General features: G+C 39.0%; 1 protein-coding gene across 5 annotated transcripts in view; it reads right to left on the bottom strand.

Moving 5' to 3' along the window:
• kif13bb (kinesin family member 13Bb) overlaps positions 1 to 18,302 on the bottom strand; it is a 217,059-nt gene that overhangs the window by 93,503 nt on the left and 105,254 nt on the right. For all 5 annotated transcript variants that reach the window (XM_064341045.1, XM_064341047.1, XM_064341044.1 and 2 more), the window contains exons 18-19: positions 9,784 to 10,042; positions 8,064 to 8,226 (exon numbers count right to left, since the gene is read on the bottom strand). In XM_064341045.1, coding sequence (XP_064197115.1) covers positions 8,064 to 8,226; positions 9,784 to 10,042 — 422 coding nt within the window. The remainder of the gene's footprint in view (positions 1 to 8,063; positions 8,227 to 9,783; positions 10,043 to 18,302) is intronic.

Below are 18,302 nucleotides of genomic sequence, written 5' to 3'. Positions count from 1 at the left end.
AAGTGATGAGGAGAATGTTGAAACATTGCCAAAACGTGGTGGACGGCTGAAAAATGTTTTTATATCGTCCCATTCCCATACAAGAAAACATAGGAGTGTACAGAGTATAGAAATAGGCTACATACAAGAGTTCATTATTACACATTTAGGTACTGTGCAGCATTGTGTGACTATATGTTTGCATTATGTTTAAATTATATCTGTATGTTTCATCTTAAACCTTCATAAGGGGCTCATATGCTTTACAATGGACAAAAAGCATTATATTCCTTTTTGGAGAGATTTTGGATTTGTTTCTGGACCCTTAGCTATTTTAGACCAGTGTTAATAATTTAGACATTGTGGGGAGATTTGGAGATGCTGGGTACACTGCTTAGTTTTTGCTTCATAGATCTTTAGTAGTTCTACATATCCACCCTTATATTTTATGAACTTGTGGTCAAGAGGTTTTTGATCCAGGACATGTATACTTTAACCCCCACAGAGCCAGGGTTATCACAGACTACCTCCAGAATGTGGGAGTAGAGAGAATAGAATGGCCTGCCAACATCCCAGACCTCAACCCAACTGAACACTTGTGGGATCAGCTTGGGCGTGCTGTACGTGCTAGAGTGACCAACGCAACCACGTTGGCTGACGTGCAACGAATCCTGGTTGAGGAATGGAATGCCATCCCAAAGCAACGCGTGACCAGGCAGGTGACCAGCATGAGGAGGAGGTGCCAGGCTGTTGTGGCTGCGTATGGTTCTTCCACCCGCTACTGAGGCTCATGACTGTTTGTTCAATGAATAAAGCATAAAATTAGCAATATGTCTTGTTTGTCCCTTGTTACTGATAGAGAGTTCAATCATCCAATAAAAATGGTTTAGTTATTTCTCAGCATACTGATGGATAGGGATGGGACGATATGAAAACAATTTTCAACCGTCCACCACGTTTTTGCAATTTTCCAACACTCTCCTCATCACTGTTGTATGTGTCACAAAAATTGTTACACTACTAATAACTAACGCTTACATTACAGTAGGGCTGCCGTAATTAGTCAACGTAATCGATGACATCAATATTTTTAACCCACACATCGTTTATTTTTTATTTTTATGAATTTACCTTTTTGATTTCTAAAACGCTTCAATTCATTATAACAAATGTTTTTCTTCAATATCACTATGTAATTGCTGCGTGAATGTCGTCAGTCGTTTTTGGCTCCAGTCATTGGTTGGCTCCAGCCAACGCTACAGTTTTTTAAAAAATCATGGCGGCTGCAACAGAGTCCGACTCGGTTGCGAAAGAGGTTCAGTGTAAAAGTTTCCAAAGACCCTAAGATATGCCAATACAGCAGTGAAAACGATGCTCATTGAATAACGAAATAAACTAGACAAAGTTTTAAAAAATTATATCTACCATGTCATTCTACAGTCAATATCTGGGACTAAATATTGATACATATGCAACCTTACCATTGGTTAGAGATGTCCCTTTTGAGACTGAGTGTTCATATATTGTCTTGGACAATCCGTTTGTGAAATATACGCGCATTGGTGATGCCTGGGTACCTTCCAAAATAGCTGTGCGTAATACCACACGTGTTGTTTACGGCGTTGTCGCCCTTTTTAGTGCAGTCTGGCTTGATTGACAATTCATTTATTCAGTAGGTGAAAGTATAAGCTTTCTAACGATGTATAACATGTCTAATCTTGCTTTTGGAATAGCGTTTTATAGGTGAGCGTAAGCAAAAATGTTCTTATCATCACATTCACTTACGCATTCAGTCTGTGGTAGCAGTAAAGACGCTGCACCTAATGAAACGTTTTCAAAGATATTGCGTAATTTCTTGGGAAGTACTATTATTATTGAGGACTTCGGGGCATAGCTAAGCCACAAGTTTGCTGATAGACCTATCTGACATCGTTTTCTGGAACAAAACAGAAGCGGATAGAACTGTCATTGATTTACTGTCTACTGAACACAGATAAAATTATCATTGCTATGTAAGTATTACTGCTCTAAATATTTGGGTTATATACATTATTTTTTAAATTGAGTGTTGTTAAATAGGTTAGTGGTATTATATAATGTGGATATTTCACACTGTAATGTAGTGAAATGTAGTTAGTAGTGAAAAGCAGTGTTAGGCAAGCTACTTGGAAAGTGTAGTGAGCTAAGCTACCAGTTACTCTACATTAAATGAAGCTTCACTACACTGAAGCTACCCCCCAGAGAAATGTAGCAAGCTAAGCTACAACAACATGGCAAAAGTCGTTTTTTACACTGAACCAACTTCATTCCAAGGAGGCCATTTTAGTTGGGTGATCCCTCTACAAAATAAATAAAATTCTACAATTTTGTATATTGTATTATTCAAGTATCAATGAACACTTAATTCTAACATCCATGGACAATCATGCACCTTACTAACATAGCAATATCCACCTGACTTGCACTAATGTACATTGTAGCATATTAACATAATTGAAGAGTGTATACTCAGCAAATAGTATATTATAGTTATGGTTATGGTTCTCTAGTCTCTATTCTAGTTTTAGCTATTCTACTTATTTTTTATATTTGAATTAGTCTATTTAGTTATTGTATATAATTCAGCCTTTAATTGTATTTGTTTCTTTTACCTAGCTACCTCATTGTTTTTGTATTTTGATTTATGTCAAGTGGCTGCTGTAACACTTTAATTTCCCTTCGGGATTAATAAAGTACTCTATCTATCTATATGATTGGCAGTTTAAAAACTGGTATTTTTATTAGGCCCACTCTGTACTAGTAGCTACATAAATTTCAAGCAAATCATTTAGATTAACCACCATGCTTTGGTTTTGTAGAGACTTGCATTTTTGTTGTACACGCTGCTGGTCAATGTTAAAAACTACAATTTTTTTTCTTTTTAATTTTTAATTTTTTTTTTGTCTTTTGCAGCCCCCCAGCTTAATTTTATTCATTTTCTGCCAACAGAACAGACAGTGAAAAAATTGTAGCTAGCTAGTGGTTATCTGTTAACAAGTTGCTAGCTGGTGTTTGTAGACTGCACTGAATTGTGATGATTAGCTCGGTTGGCGATGGCTGTGTTATCTTATTCGGGAATCACCTGAATGTGTGTTCTTAAATTAGTAAGCACCTGAACACAATTTTTCTCTGTTGTTTCACTTAAACTCGGGATCAATTGATCTCCGTCCTCTGCCATCTTTACATTACAGGCATTTGGCAGACGCTCTTATACAGAAAATGTAGCTAGTGGGGACGCTACAGCACTACTTGGTCAATAAAAGAGCTTCGCTACTGAAAAGCTATTTGATTCAGAAAACAGCAACGCTACCACCACGCTACTGAGAAATGTAGTTAAACTAGAAACGCCGCTACTTGTAGCGACGCTACTGCCCAACACTGGTGAAAAGTTTCCAAGAAAAGAGCTAGCCTAAATCCAGAACATGTGGACATGTTGAAATTCTTACATTACAACACACGTCTAACAGATGTTTGATTCCAATATTTGAGTTGGACTTTGAGCTGGACACCATTGTCTCTTACACTCTAAACACATTTTACTTTGATAAGGGTTTTAATAGAAACTTGGATTTATTTTGGAGTTGCATTACTGACTTAAATAATAAGCTCTCTTTTTAAAAAATTTTTTTTATTATGTTGGAGTTGCCAGTTTAAACCTACATTTTTGCACTATAATATGTAAACCGTTTACATTTTGTTTTGTGCTGCATTATACAATGGCATATACAGTTTGTTGTTGTCAAAATAAAATGAACTTGAAATAGTCAATTTGATTTTTTTTGGAGGAAAATTAATTGTTTAGATTAATCGTCTTATCGGTAAAATAGTCGATAGATTAATCGATAGAAAAATAGTCATTAGTGGCAGCCCTACATGACAGTGTGAAATATCCACATTATGTAATACCACTAACATTACATTACATTTATTTGGCAGACGCTTTTATCCAAAGCGACATACAAAAAGTGCATTTCATGGTCATAGACAACTGCTAAACACAGGTTCAGTAAGGTACAATACTTATTTTGTACAGCTATTTCTAGCCAAGAACACAGTTCACACAGTGAACACTATTCTGACCTAACCTATTTAAAGACACTCAATTTCAAAAATAGCGTATATAATCAAAATATTTTGAGCAGTAATACTTACATAGCAATGATGACATTTTATCTGTGTTTAGTAGATAGAGACAGAGACAGTAAATCAATGACACAGTTCTATCCGCTTCTGTTTTGCTCCAGAAAACGATGTCGGATAGGTCTATCAGCAAAGATATGGCTTAGCTATGCCCCAAAGTCCTCAATAATAATAGTACTTCCCAAGAAATTACGCAATATCTTTGAAAACATTTTGTTAGGTGCAGCGTCTTTACTGCTACCACAGACTGAAGGAGTAAGTGAATGTGATGATAAGAACATTTTTGCTTACGCTCACCTATAAAACACTATTCCAAAAGCAAAATCATACATATTATGCATCGTTAGAAAGCTTATACTCACCTACTAAATAAATGAATAATAATAATAATAATAATAATAATAATAATATTCCAATAATACAATAGGGTTCCACCAGCTTCGCTGCTTGCACCCCTAATAATACCAACGAAAACAATAGGGTTCCTACTTCAGACTTTAGGACTCCTAAAAAGAAAAGAAGCAGCAGCCCCTGGTGTCATCTATCTAAAATACCCGGCTGGGTGAGTGGGAGGTCCGAGCAGCCAATGACTGCTTGGAGGGCACACCTTCATATTACTACCGTCTTCCTCACCGAGGGTGGGTTTCAATATGTCCAGTAAAATATTAGACAAATTAGATCAGGTTGGATAATTATCTAGCTGTATAGGGTAATTGACCACAAGAAATTACAGATGGTTTTCAGAGAGTATAATCCAGTATCTTCGTAGTTTGGCTTGATACAATCATAAATAATGTATAAATAGGAAGTACGTCAAAAGGTGGAAAATTATAAAGATAAAGGCAGTGTTTGGTCTTCCATTGATAGAGTGCTGGATAAGGGTATCTGCCATTTAGCCTAGCTTGCTAATGTTACTGCATAGTTGTTTGGAATAGAAATACTACAGCAAAACAAAAAGTAAAAAAATCCCAAGAAGTACTCGTTAATGTTAGCCATGATTTTGGCCTAGAGCTAGTTTCACCAAACGTGAGTCTAAGTTTCGGTATCTGTACGGCTAACCCAGCATAACGTTTATCATGTGCAATATCTAGCCTACCTAATGGAAGCTCTATTTATACTTCCTTTCTGATCTATCTTATCTTTTGTTATTTTAGTTTATTATTTCACTTATTGTTTCAGCACTATGTTTTCCCTTCGCATAGTTACACAACTATGTTTAAAGGCTACCTAAGCATTTAATTGGTAGTTAACTACCTATTTGCTATAAGGTTAACAGTGCATTTGACAAATAAATGTTTACCTCGGCACAAAAGTAGCTGTGTCAGTCAAAAAGTTTTATTCACAACAGACACTTTACCAAGTTTGTCTTTGGCTTGGGGAATGAAATAAAAATAACACCCCCCCCCCTCCTTCAAACATTCAGGACAATGCAAGTATGTTTTGCAAATTCCTCAACAGCAGCATTTAACCACCTACAGAAGCTTTGCAACTTGTAGCTAAAGTATTTTTCAACTATCAGATATACTATTGCAGACAGTGTTTGAGCAATATGCTGAAGGAAGCAGTACATAGCAACTGTTTCTAAGCAGGGATTGGTGGACTGCAGTGTCAATCATACATTAGCTAAAGGTCAATTACATATACTTTACTCCACAATCTTCAGCATGAATTTTAGAAGATAACCATACCAAACATGACTGCTTTAAATACAGGTTACAGGGAGATAATGAATTACTTGCTAGTAGTGTGGGCTAGGAAACTCAGGAATGTATTGCTGTAGGCTATAACAAAACATTGGATGCACTGGACTTCAAGCTTTATTCAGACTGGTTGGGTATCGGAACTGTATTTATTAATCAAATGAAAAACATGTTTTCAGTGTACAAAAATGCCAAGTTACTCACACACAGCCGATATTGTTTCATGTAACTTTGATGATATTAACACTTTTAATGGCAAGCCTAGATTTGAATTAATGACTTATAGACAGCGCTTTATAGGCTGTGTGTGAGTAACTTGGTATTTTTATATGTTGAAAATGTTTATATTGAAAATGTTTTACATCAGATATCATTTATTTTTGTACTATGATAATAGTGATAATAGTAATTCATATATATAAATGTAGGCTATGACAGACATGCATAAACATAAATCTACGCAAACGCACATAGCCTACATTCTGAAAGAAACACAAAGGCATGGATTCAATCATTTTTCCTTTACCATGAATGACAAATAAATGAAAGTGTATGTCATATTTTTAAAAAGGTGTTTTTAATGGCCGATTGTACACGACAGACCTACTAATCATTTGTATGTCGGAAGAGGATCTATAGGGCTAGCTAACATTAATTTAGAAATGTGCCATTGCAGCTGTGGTAGCTATAGTAGCCTAGTTAAAAAGTATTTATCAGTAGAGGCGCAGCGGTGAATGTGAACTATTCATACAGGCTACCTGGCATGAAGTCATTATCTTGCGGCAGTTTCAATATGACCAGTACGGAGACCTACCAGACCGAATTGCAACACAGATGTTGCTGGCTCAATTTCAGAGCCATCTGTAGTGACGTTATCCACTCAGTTAGCAAGGCAGCTAACGTTAAACTCAATGAATAAATGCCAAAAGTGGAACTGTCTAAAGTGTGGGCATATTTTATTTGGATTTCAGAAATATAAATGAGTTTCCTGCAAATATATTACAGATGCAAAAGCAATAGTTTATATGTTTTATTTTTAGTTAGCCAGCAAGTCAGTGTAATGAGTTAGAGGTTTGCTTGAGTCCGAGGGGGATTTGAAGCAGTCTGCCACCCATCCAAAAAGTTCCAAAGAGAAACGTGCTACTCAGCGAGCTACAATTTTTTAACATGTGCACTTGTATATATGTCCATTTTGTGTGTGTATCCAATGTTTTTCTCACAGTGCGCAGGACTGCCTGCTGCCACGGGCTATGCAAATTGTGGTCATTCACTCATTCATGGACGACCAGCGAGGGACGTTTGGTAGGATGCATGCGCAGGTGGTGCTTCGTTTAGTAGGATGCATGCGCAGGTGCATCTCCCAAAATCACCACTTCGAATGGCACGACATTTTTAAGCACAGCTTTATCGCCTAACATTACTTTAGTTAACCCTAACTTGTTAGCATTTTGCCTACTTTAGTTAACATAGCGCGTACCACCGATACAGATGTATGGACACACAGAGGGCAACAAATAACATTACAGAGGTGAGGTGTTAATCCCCCCTCAGTATCATCTATAGCTTTGATTGTAAAATTGTGGCCATCTGGCGTGAGGTATCTGGACTTTCAGAAAGGGAAAGAAGAAGATCATTAAGCACCGACACTGACCACTCTCCAAAATGTGAATATGCACACACGGACACACACTAAAACACAAAAAAAGCACATAAACACTTCCACCAAGGGCCGCTGTGTGGCTCATTTGGTTAAGGCACCATGCTGTGCTGTAAGGATGAGTCCCAGTTTCAGATCCGGATCGTGCCAGTGCTGTACCCAGTATCTCTATAGGACGACAATTGCATTGTCAAGGGTATGGGTCGGGCCAGTTGGTTAGACGTCTCTAGCACCTGTGAACTGCACGTCAAAGCTGCAAATAGAAAGTCTTCCCTCAACTTCACTTAATACAAGCTTAGCAATAGTTTGGACAGTGAAAAGAAGCAGCTGGTGACACTGGCAGTTTCGGAGGAGAACTGCAGATGTCTCCCAAATCAGTAACAGCGTTCGTGAATGAACACAACTGCGGTTGCAGATAATTGGATGTTCAAAATTAGTGTGTAAATTGGATGTGTTCAGCCCAGCGTTGGGCACCAAATTTATAAAAAATAAATACAAATTTAAAAAACCTAGGCAGAGGATATGGGAGCTGTGGGGCAAGGCCTGACCTTCTTGTTGGCATTGAGGTTGGCTGCAGGGATCTGCAGCGTGACACGGTACTCTGTCCTCTTATCCAGCTCCTCTGCGATGAAGCCAGCCTCCTGCACCAGCAGGTTTGCTCTGACGATCTGTTCTCTCAGCTTCCGCAAGCTCCGTGTCAGCACCGCTTCCCTGAAATACAATCAACATTACTCAAACACTATGGAATAAATCATCAATATAACTCAAAAACTACACAACAGACGATCAACATTCAAAGCTATTCAATAAACTATCAAGATTACTCAAACACTATGCAAAAAAGCACTATGCATTACTCAAACCTTAGGCAATAAATCAACATAACTTAAAGGTGCAGTATTTAAGTTTGTTGGAGGAACACTGTTCATACTTCGGTAAATTTCCCTCAAATATCAGATATCAATAAATGAAAAGGTCTAAGAAAAAAAATCCAGTCAATCAGCCAATCCAAATTTTACCACGCCAGAATCTTAATAACCAATCAGGACAGCTGTCTGCCTGCCTCCTGTTGCGCATTCAGAGCACTGGCAGAGCAAACAGGTGGGTGGGTCTAGGGAAACACAGATAACAACAAAGCAGAGGTAACGTTACCTAGACCTCCAAACGGCCAAAACTCTGGTACTAGTTTCAAAGCTTTAAAACGATGTATTTTTTTTTAAACCATTCTTGCAATTTGCAACGGGCAATCACTCCTAGTTAGAACTTCCAAAGCTTCTCTGTTGGAAAGCTTCTACAGTCCTCTACAGGATAAGAGTAATCAATCAAACCAGAATTAACTAAAACAAGTTGTTCTGGTCTAAATACTAAACATGGGGTTTTGCGCATGGCCATTGTAAATACCTAATCCCGCTTTCTATTTGCATGTTTATTTCTCAAAGGGATTGTTCAAGACAGTAAATGACCACTGAATCTGTAAAGGAACATCTACACATGTAAAATCAATGGGAAGACTGTATACTTATTCCATATTTAGTCACATATATTGATAGTAGAATTATGGTATAATTCCACAAAAATTCCTAGTTTAGTTCGTCATTCAGTAAGCAGCATTTCTCACTGCTGTATTGGCATACCTTCGGGCTATTGTTGGATTTATGATTAAGTACAAATTTTCTGTGGTGAAAGAATATTTTTATGAACTCCCAGATAGATTGTATTGTCCAGTTTGTCATACTTGGGAGGTGTAGTTGCAGCTGAGATTGCAGGGACAGGGTGCTTGTTAAATAGACGACCTACATGACAATGGTGGCACTTAGAAAATCCATATTTGGCATAGTTGTCATGTGTTATCTACTAATAAAGCTAAAATACAGAGTTTGTTGTTTCCTCTAATAGTTTGGTTGCAGGAACACTGAATATCTGAGTTGAGCAATCTCAGGATGCCGGCATACTGGCCACTAGAGAGCTTGAATGAAAGAGTCAAACATTGTAATAAATTAACATGAAACAAATAAAACAAACAAATTAACATAACACAAAACATAACAAGAAATCATTACACATTGTCACCATGACAGGACAAATAAAATAACAAAACCTCAATTTAACACACACAAGCGATAATCATCAACATTACAAACATTAGCTCACATGTCAACATCATCAACATAAAACACCCACACACACAGAGACACATGAGCATTCGCAGTACAACACCACAGCCTCGCCCCTATGCTGACATCACCCCCAGGCAGCTGCGCGGCTCACCTCTCCTCGCTCCACTGGCGTAGGCGGTTCTGCCCACTGGACGAGGAGATGGAGACCCCTCCCAGAGTCAGCCTCTCCATGCTGCGGTACTGCTGCTGCAAGCCCTGCGGCGACTGCAGGGACTGTGGCTTGTCTGTGGTGAGTCGCCTGCGCAGCTGCTGCAGCTCCTGCTCGTACATCAGCCGTTGACGCTCCAGAGCTGAGCGCTTCTCTTCCTCGTGCTGTCTCTCCAGGCTCTGCAGCACGGCCTGCATGGGGTCTGTCACCCAGGAAAAGGGGAGAGAGGGAAGGGACCGAGAGAGAAACACACTTCAAAAGGGAAAGAGTACTGCATCTAACTACAGACATGTCCACATAGAAAGTTCTAGTTACAGTTAAAATGGCAAGGGATACTGACCTGTTTATAGATGTTACAGAAGTTCCTTCTCAGCCATTTGAAATGTAACTACCAACATGTCCTTATATGGTTGTGGAGAGCCGGGGTTTGGGGACTGCTACCATAATCAACCATAATCATAACCTCTAAATTTTAACAACCTCTTTTTAAATAGACATTTTAATTTAATCTTTTGATTTACCCTATTAATGTTCCCACAGAACAGTAAATGTCCCATATTCACATCACAGAACTTTTTTTTCAGATCAACTATGGTCGGGTGCACAGCCAACTGGGGCGTCCCAGACAAATTTTTCAAGATCAGAGTGAAAACGACACATAACTTCCAGTTATGGCGGCCATGTAAGAAGACGCGTCTCACACTGCTCTGCTGCTAGCTACTACAAATCCTACTGAAAATACTCATTTGCGACAAAACTTCATAATATAGTGAGTGTGGATACTGTAATGCCGAAGGTTGGCAAATTAAGTACAGAAAAGAGAAAAGCATCAAAGCAGCCGAAGCTAACTGACTATCATGCTTGTGGTGAAACACAGAAAGCTAACGAACACATGGCGGAGGAGGTGGCCAGCGGAGAAGGGGAACTCGGAGGCGTGAAGGCAGACACAATACTGGCTGCTATAAGCTCCATGAAAACAGAATTCAGAGTTTTCATCAAGATTTCATGGAATTATGGAGAACATGAGGAAGGAGATAAGCGATTGCACTGAACGAGTGTCGCAGGCAGAATTACGAGCGCCGAAGACAAGGTAACTAACTTGCAAAATAAAGTACACATGCTGGAGTCAAAAATAAAAGTCTGGAGGATAGGCTCTTGGACTTGGAAACCAGATCTCGATTGAACAACCTGAGACTAGTAAACCTGCCGGAGGGTGCCGAAGGACGGGATCCATGTTCTTTTTGGAAAAATGTATTCCAGAAGCACTGGATGCTGCAGCTCTACAATCCTCAGTTGTTCTAGAAAGGGCGCACCGAATCGGACCAAGGAGGGACACCAAGGCGCCACCAAGAACACCAATAATGAAGTTTTTAAACTATAAAGACAAGCTGGCAATCATCGCTGCTACACTGGCTAAAAAAGACATTCGGTACAAGGACCAGCAAGTACGGTTTTACTCAGACTTAGCTGCGGGCATACACCAACTGAGGAAACAATTCGACCTGGTCCGCCAGGAATTGCGCAATCTAGGGATTCGTCATGGAGTGGTTCACCCTGCGAGACTGATAGTAACACATAAAGAACGAACCTACACCTTCAAAACCCCAACCGAAGTACAAGAGTTTATTAAGAAGATTCAGAAGGACGCCAGTGGGAGCTAAATACAAACTACTAAAACGGTAGAACATTTAAACATGGCAGTGTATGCGATCTGAAACACTGCACTAAAACATGACTATTACAAAATCTAGTAAACCAATGTTTTGAATTTGCATATATTAGCACTTTGTAAGCAACTTCAGTCACATAATACTCTCACACGCATACACATCTAAGTATAGGCAGACATGCATACATTTGCAAAAACATACACACTATACACATTGAGCTATTAAACATACACTTTATGATGGTGTTGTAATTAACGTGAGACAAAAAAATATCTCACACACACATATTCACAGGCAGACGCATGCAAAACACATACTAAACACATTACACATATGCAGCCATTAAACATATACTTTAAGCTTATGCTGTAATTTACATGTAGGCCAAAATATATCACGCACACACATTATATTTAAAGGCAGACATACGCATGCAAAATTTAGGTATTGACAAATTACTTTACATACAAGGTGTTCGGGGATGAATGAGGATTTTGAATTATCATGTTTTTTATAGATCCCCTCAGTTTCTTTGGCCTGCAGTGGTTTGCATGGACTAACTTCTGAATCATCATTAATGAAACACCGTTTTCATGGTATTTACATTTCACGTATCCCTTTTTGAATTAGGAGATGGATGCCTCTAACTTAGTATATGTGTATATATATACAGTGAGCACCATAATTCATTGGACAGTGACACATTATTTTGGTTCTGTACTCTAGCACTTTGAGTTTGAAAGGATACAATGACAAAAAGGTCGAAGTGCAGACTGTCAGCTTTAATTTGAGGGTATTTTCATCCATATCGGATGAACCGTTTAGAAATGACAGCACCTTTTGTACATAGTCCGCCCATTTTAAGGTACTAAGTATTTGTTTAATTGGCTTCACAGATGTGTTTCGTTAGGCAGGTGTTTTCATTTGTGTCGTTAGTGAATGCAGAAGAGAACTGTTGATGTCTAGTCTTGATTCTAGACTTTGCAATTGCCTTTGGAGATTGTTGTTGGGGTGTGACAACATGAGGAAGACAGCAGTGTCGACGCAAATTAAGCTGGCCGTCATAAGGCTCAGAAATGAAAATCAATCAGGAACATTGCAAAAACCCTGGGCATGCCCAAGTCAACAGTTTGGTTCATCATTAACAAGAAAAAAACAACTGGTGAACTCAATTATGTCAAAAGACCCTCTAGACCGAGGAAGACCACTGTAGTGGATGACCGGAGAATACTCTATACGGTGAAGAAAACCCCCCTGACAACAGCCCAACAGATCAAAAACACTCTCCTGGATGCAGGTGTAGATGTGTCAAAGTCTACCATACGTACAAGACTACACCAGCAAGACTAGAGGGTACACTACAAGATGCAAGCCACTGATAAGCCTGAAGAACAGAAAGGCGAGATTACAGTTTGCTAAAAAGCACCTAAAAGAGCCCCAAGAGTTCTGGAACAAAGTCTTGTGGACAGATGAGACAAAGATTAACATGTACCAGAGTAATGGAAAGAGGAAAGTGTGGAGAAAAACAGGAAATGCCCATGATCCAAAGCATACCACCTCATCCGTGAAACATGGTGGAGGGGGTATGGCTGCCAGTGGAACGGGCTCACTTGTCTTCATCGATGATGTGACTGCAGACAGAAGTAGAACAATGAATTCTGCAGTCTACAGAACTATTTTATCTGCTCAGATAAAACCAAATGCCTCCAATCTCATTGGACGGCACTTCATCATGCAACAAGACAATGACCCGAAACATACTGCTAGAGCAACAAAGGGGTTTTTGATGGCCAAAAAGTGGAAAATCCTTGACTGGCCGAGTCAATCACCGGATCTGAATCCAATTGAACATGCATTTTACATGCTGAAGAGGAGAATGAAGGCAAAAAGTCCCCGAAACAAGCAGGAACTGAAGGTGGCTGAAGTACAGGCCTGGCAAAGCATCACCAGGGAAGATACCCAGCGTCTGGTGATGTCTATGCGTCGCAGACTTCAAGCAGTCAAAGGATATGCGACTAAATATTAAAAATGATTACTTTATTCTACATTATGTTGAACTGTCCAATATTTTTTGATGCCCGAAAATTGGGGGGACTACGTACAAAAGGTTCTGTCATTTATAAACGGTTCATCCGATATGTATGAAAATACCTTCAAATTAAAGCTGACTGTCTGCACTTCAACCTCATTGTCAATGTATCCTCATTGTCAGTGTATCCTCATTGTCAGTGTATCAAAGTGCTAGAGTACAGAACCAAAATAACAGTGTCACTGTCCAATGAAGTATGGTGCTCACTGTATATATCGTATTCAAAACAATACGGTTTTTGATGTAACCGGTGTTTTTCTTATTTTTCTTATTAGCCTGCCTAGCCTTTTTGTTATACACATTGGCCTAAGACAGGTTTTGGTCATTATTTATTATATAATTATTCAATTATTTATAAGCTAATTTACATATATAATTGGCTATTATGATGTCACGTTTATACTTGTTTTATATTTCCTGTTTGTCAGAAGAACTTCAAGACACTGAGGACGGCTTAGGCCGAAACATGTCTGTCTCTTTGTCCAAATAGGAATAAAATACGCTGAAAATGATTTTGTTGCGTAGACATTTATAATTTATATCTCATTCATTAAGAGTGTGGGCTCCCATCTTTCCTTTCTATAATTATCGTTGAGAAGCCAACGCACCAATTTATTTGTTATATAGTTTGTTAAAACTTCTTTGAGCGCACAGGTTGGTAATTCTTTTTTTTTCTCAAAAATCCAAAAAATATTTGTGGGATTTATATGGAACAACAGGAGGGCAAGACTTTGTTTGTCTCTATTGTACTTACCATTTGATCGAGGGGGTCTAAAATGTCCAAACTTAATGTGGTACTACTGGGCTACGCAGCTGAGAACTGTTATGTTCTATTTTTCAACAAATGATTCCCCTCATTGGAAATGGAATCTCACGGTCTAAAATTACCTTTTCCCTTATATATACTCAGACACAGTAGAAAAACTATGGAAACAAACTAAAAATCTAATTGTAAAACACATGACAAAGATATGGTACGATGTAAAAAAATATTTAAAAGAACCACATTCATTATCACAATTTAGTCCAATATGGGTTAATCAGTTCTTTGTACCAGGAAGAGCAGATGCAACATTTAAATTATGGGACTCTAAGGGACTTAAAATGATTCAAGACCTTTTTTTGCCAGACTCAGATATTATGATGTCTTTTGATGAGCTGAGGTCTAATTTCAACCTTAATAGAAAACATTTCTTTAAGTACGTCCAGCTTAGAAGTTTTGTTAAAGTAAATCAAAATAATGCACTTACCAGACCCCTACACTTACCTTTGGAAAAAATGATGATAAAGGACAGTTTGAGAAAGGGTATCATATCAGAGTTTTACAATTTGCTGACATCTTACTCATCTGAAAATTCACAGTATAAGCTGAAGGCCTGGAAGTAAAACTTGCAATTCAAAATTTCAGAGGAAGATTGGAAAGTAGCTTGTGCTGAAGCTCATGCTAATTCTATAAATACACGCCTTAAACTAATACAGTATATATGCAGAGATTAAAGCAAAAAACAACAACTTCTGGGCAGGGCCGGTCGACCGGGGGCAAGGGGGGGGGGGTTGGTCTGTTGGATGGAACCTTTGATTGGGTGGGCAAGATGCATGTTTGCCCATAGCCACCGCCGGCTGTGAGGCCAAGTCATATTCCCCCTTTACAATTTGTAAAACAAGTTACAAAGGCGGCCCCCACATTAGGGCCACAGTGCCCGGCATTTTAAAAAAAAATTTTTTTAGGGAAGGTGGGTGATGCGCCGCCTTTTAGAGCTACTTTTTTTCTGCCGTGCGGTCACTTCCAGTGGCGGACTCAGGCTGTTTGAAGCGCAGGGGTGAAAAAATAAAAAGGGCACCTACTGCACGACATGGGGCCCCACCAGCGCGCAAAAAGCTATGATGCATCGTGTTTTCTCACTTGGAAGGGCATCTAAGAGGGCACTTCATGAGTTTTTTTCATCAGAAAGGCACCTGTAGGGAACCTCAAGTTTATCCCATTGTAAGGGCACCTATATGGCACCACATTACATTTTCTCCACTGGAGGGGCATCCATTTGGAAACTTCCCCACATTCTCACGCATGTCGGGATACCCTTTACAGCACTCCATCCCATTTTCTCTACTGGAAAGGGCACCCTTTCGGACACTGTCATGTAGGGACATGCTGAGGGCACTTCATAACGGCACCCTTTTCCATTGTAAGGGCACCCATAGGGCACTGCATCACGTTTTCTCCACTAGAAGGGCACTCATTAAGACACGTTATCTAATTTTCTTGCTCTAGAGGGCACATCATCAAAATTTATTGCATGAATAAGGGGCATTGAAGGGGCACTCAATAATTTTTTTCCCATGTGAAGGGCAGCCAATAGGGCACTCCCTCTCGTTTTCGCCACTCTAGAGGGCACTTTGGCAACGCTTTTTCAACCATGGGGGCACCAGGGAGAGTGGTCGCCGCCGTTTTTCTATTGCCAGTTTTCTTTTACGTAATTTGAATGCTGTTTTCAATCCATGAAAGCCTACATGAATATTTGCCTTTGGGTCATTAACTGTCTGTTCACCTTTCAAATAGCCTACGTTCTACATCTCACGGGTTCACACAGCCGCCAGGCTCACGGTGTCCCGGACACCAATAGCCTATTTAACACTAGAACTGCGGCGAAGTTAATCAGCGGATTACCGCGAGAGTGCGTCAAAGTAACACTTATTTTTAAATTTAAAAAAAAAAGTATATATATCATGTGTATTTAATTTTGAAAATCGGTACGGGGTTAATTAAGGCAGGTCTTGAGAATCATAGGGATACTTGAACTTTGTGTTTTCGTTAGTATAATAATGTGTTTTCAACTTATTTTGCATGACAGTGCCGCGAATAGGACGTCCTCACAGGCCAAGTGCTCACGATTCTTAGCTGCTGGAATAAACTTTCCTTGTGGATTATTCTCGGTCGGAAGATGTGGGTGGTTGCAAAAGTATTGCATTCTTCTCGTTCGTCGGAGTGAGATTGCCTTTTTGAACGGCGGCTTCTCGCTCCTTCTTCCTCACAAACTTTGACTTTGATTGCGATCTTGATTAACTTTATTCGTATTTGAACTATTTCTATTGCTTGCTGGACATTTGGGGGTTTTGGGGTATTTCATCACGTTTATAAATGTGTATTTTGGTGTTAATCTAACGTCGACTCGGCTTGTGTGTAGACTAAAGTTGAATGTGCGTCCGCCCAGACGTGATTAATTGATTATCCTGCTTCAGTACACCGTGGGGCTATATTATCGTCTCCGATTGTTTCATTATCATAGCCTAAATACTATTGTTATATTGTCAAGAAAGAAAGTGTATGATTTTCAGTTTGTGGCTTTAATTAGTAGCCTCTGTCCAGTCTTCCGGCAGCGTCAGTAGGCTAGCCCGTTACTACCAAGTTGTACCTAATAAAGTGACCAGTGAGTGTATATAATTACCGACATCCAAGTAGATTGTATGCCTATACAAATCAGCTACCTATCACCTGGTAGCGCGATTCCTAAGTCCCGTAACACCCCCCTCCCCTCGCTTTTTTCCCCCTTCGGATCTACACTTATTTCATACATCTGGAATCCAACTGACGGAAATCCGTCGTAGCGACGGAGAACTTCAATCCCTGTAAATGGTTAATGCGGACACATCACCGGTGGAATTAAATTGATATAACAAAAACATACCAGATATATGCACAAAATGTACGAAAACTAAAGGAACATTGTTTCATTGTATTTGGCAATGCAGAAAAATTAAAACGTTCTGGGAAGAGGTAAGAGTTAGAACCGAGATGATTATTTCAGAACAAATCTTACTGGACCCTAAGCTTTTTCTGTCGGGTTTATATCCAGAGAAACATAATTATAGTAAAAATGAACAAGCATGTATAGATCTCAGATTGCTTAATGCCAAAAAATGTATTGCACTGTTATGGAAAAAGATTCACAGACCAAGCGCTACTCAATGGATAAGACAGATGTTATCAAGCCTTCCATTAGAAAGGATAACTTACATCTTAAAGGCTAAACAGCATATATTTGAGAATATATGGAGGCCATTCATGAATTATGTTAAGGACTTAGATTTAACAGATGATCAAGTGATTCAAGTGAATTTTTGTGGACAACGCAGTTTCCGAGCTTGTAGAATTAATTTTTTTTTTTCTAAATACTTGTTATATTTTGCATCTATTGCAATTAATATACTCGATTCTGTTTAGATTACCATTTGTTAAAACAGGAGCATTCTTGTCATTTTTTTGTTGTTGTTTTTTGTTTTGTTATGTGCCAATGCAGCAATTTTATGTTGTGTCATAGATTATATGAATGTAAAAGGCTGTATTTCAGGGTGTTAAAAATTAAAATAAAAATATTGTGGAAGAAAACGGCACACTGCAAGCCTCATTAGAAGCTTGCGTGAGAAGGTCAGTGCACTCCCATTAATTGCTGTCCCATTCTCCTGAACCAGTCTGGGCCCTGTCGATCATTTTCAAAAGTGATATTTTTGTTGTTGCTCTTGTACTGTGACAAATATAAGAAGGCGATTTGTCACATTGGTCAATGACATTTGCGGCGACAGTATAGTATAATGGGTAAGGAGTTGGTCTTGTAACCTAAAGGTTGCAGGTTCAATTCCCAGGTTGGACACTGCTGTTGAACCCTCGAGCAAGGTACTTAACCTGCATTGCTTCAGAATATATACAG

Source organism: Anguilla rostrata, chromosome 6 (assembly GCF_018555375.3).
Source record: "Anguilla rostrata isolate EN2019 chromosome 6, ASM1855537v3, whole genome shotgun sequence".
NCBI classification, from domain to species: Eukaryota; Metazoa; Chordata; class Actinopteri; order Anguilliformes; family Anguillidae; genus Anguilla; species Anguilla rostrata.
Note: the sequence above shows the minus strand (reverse complement) of the source record. Positions and strands in the feature narration are given on the sequence as shown.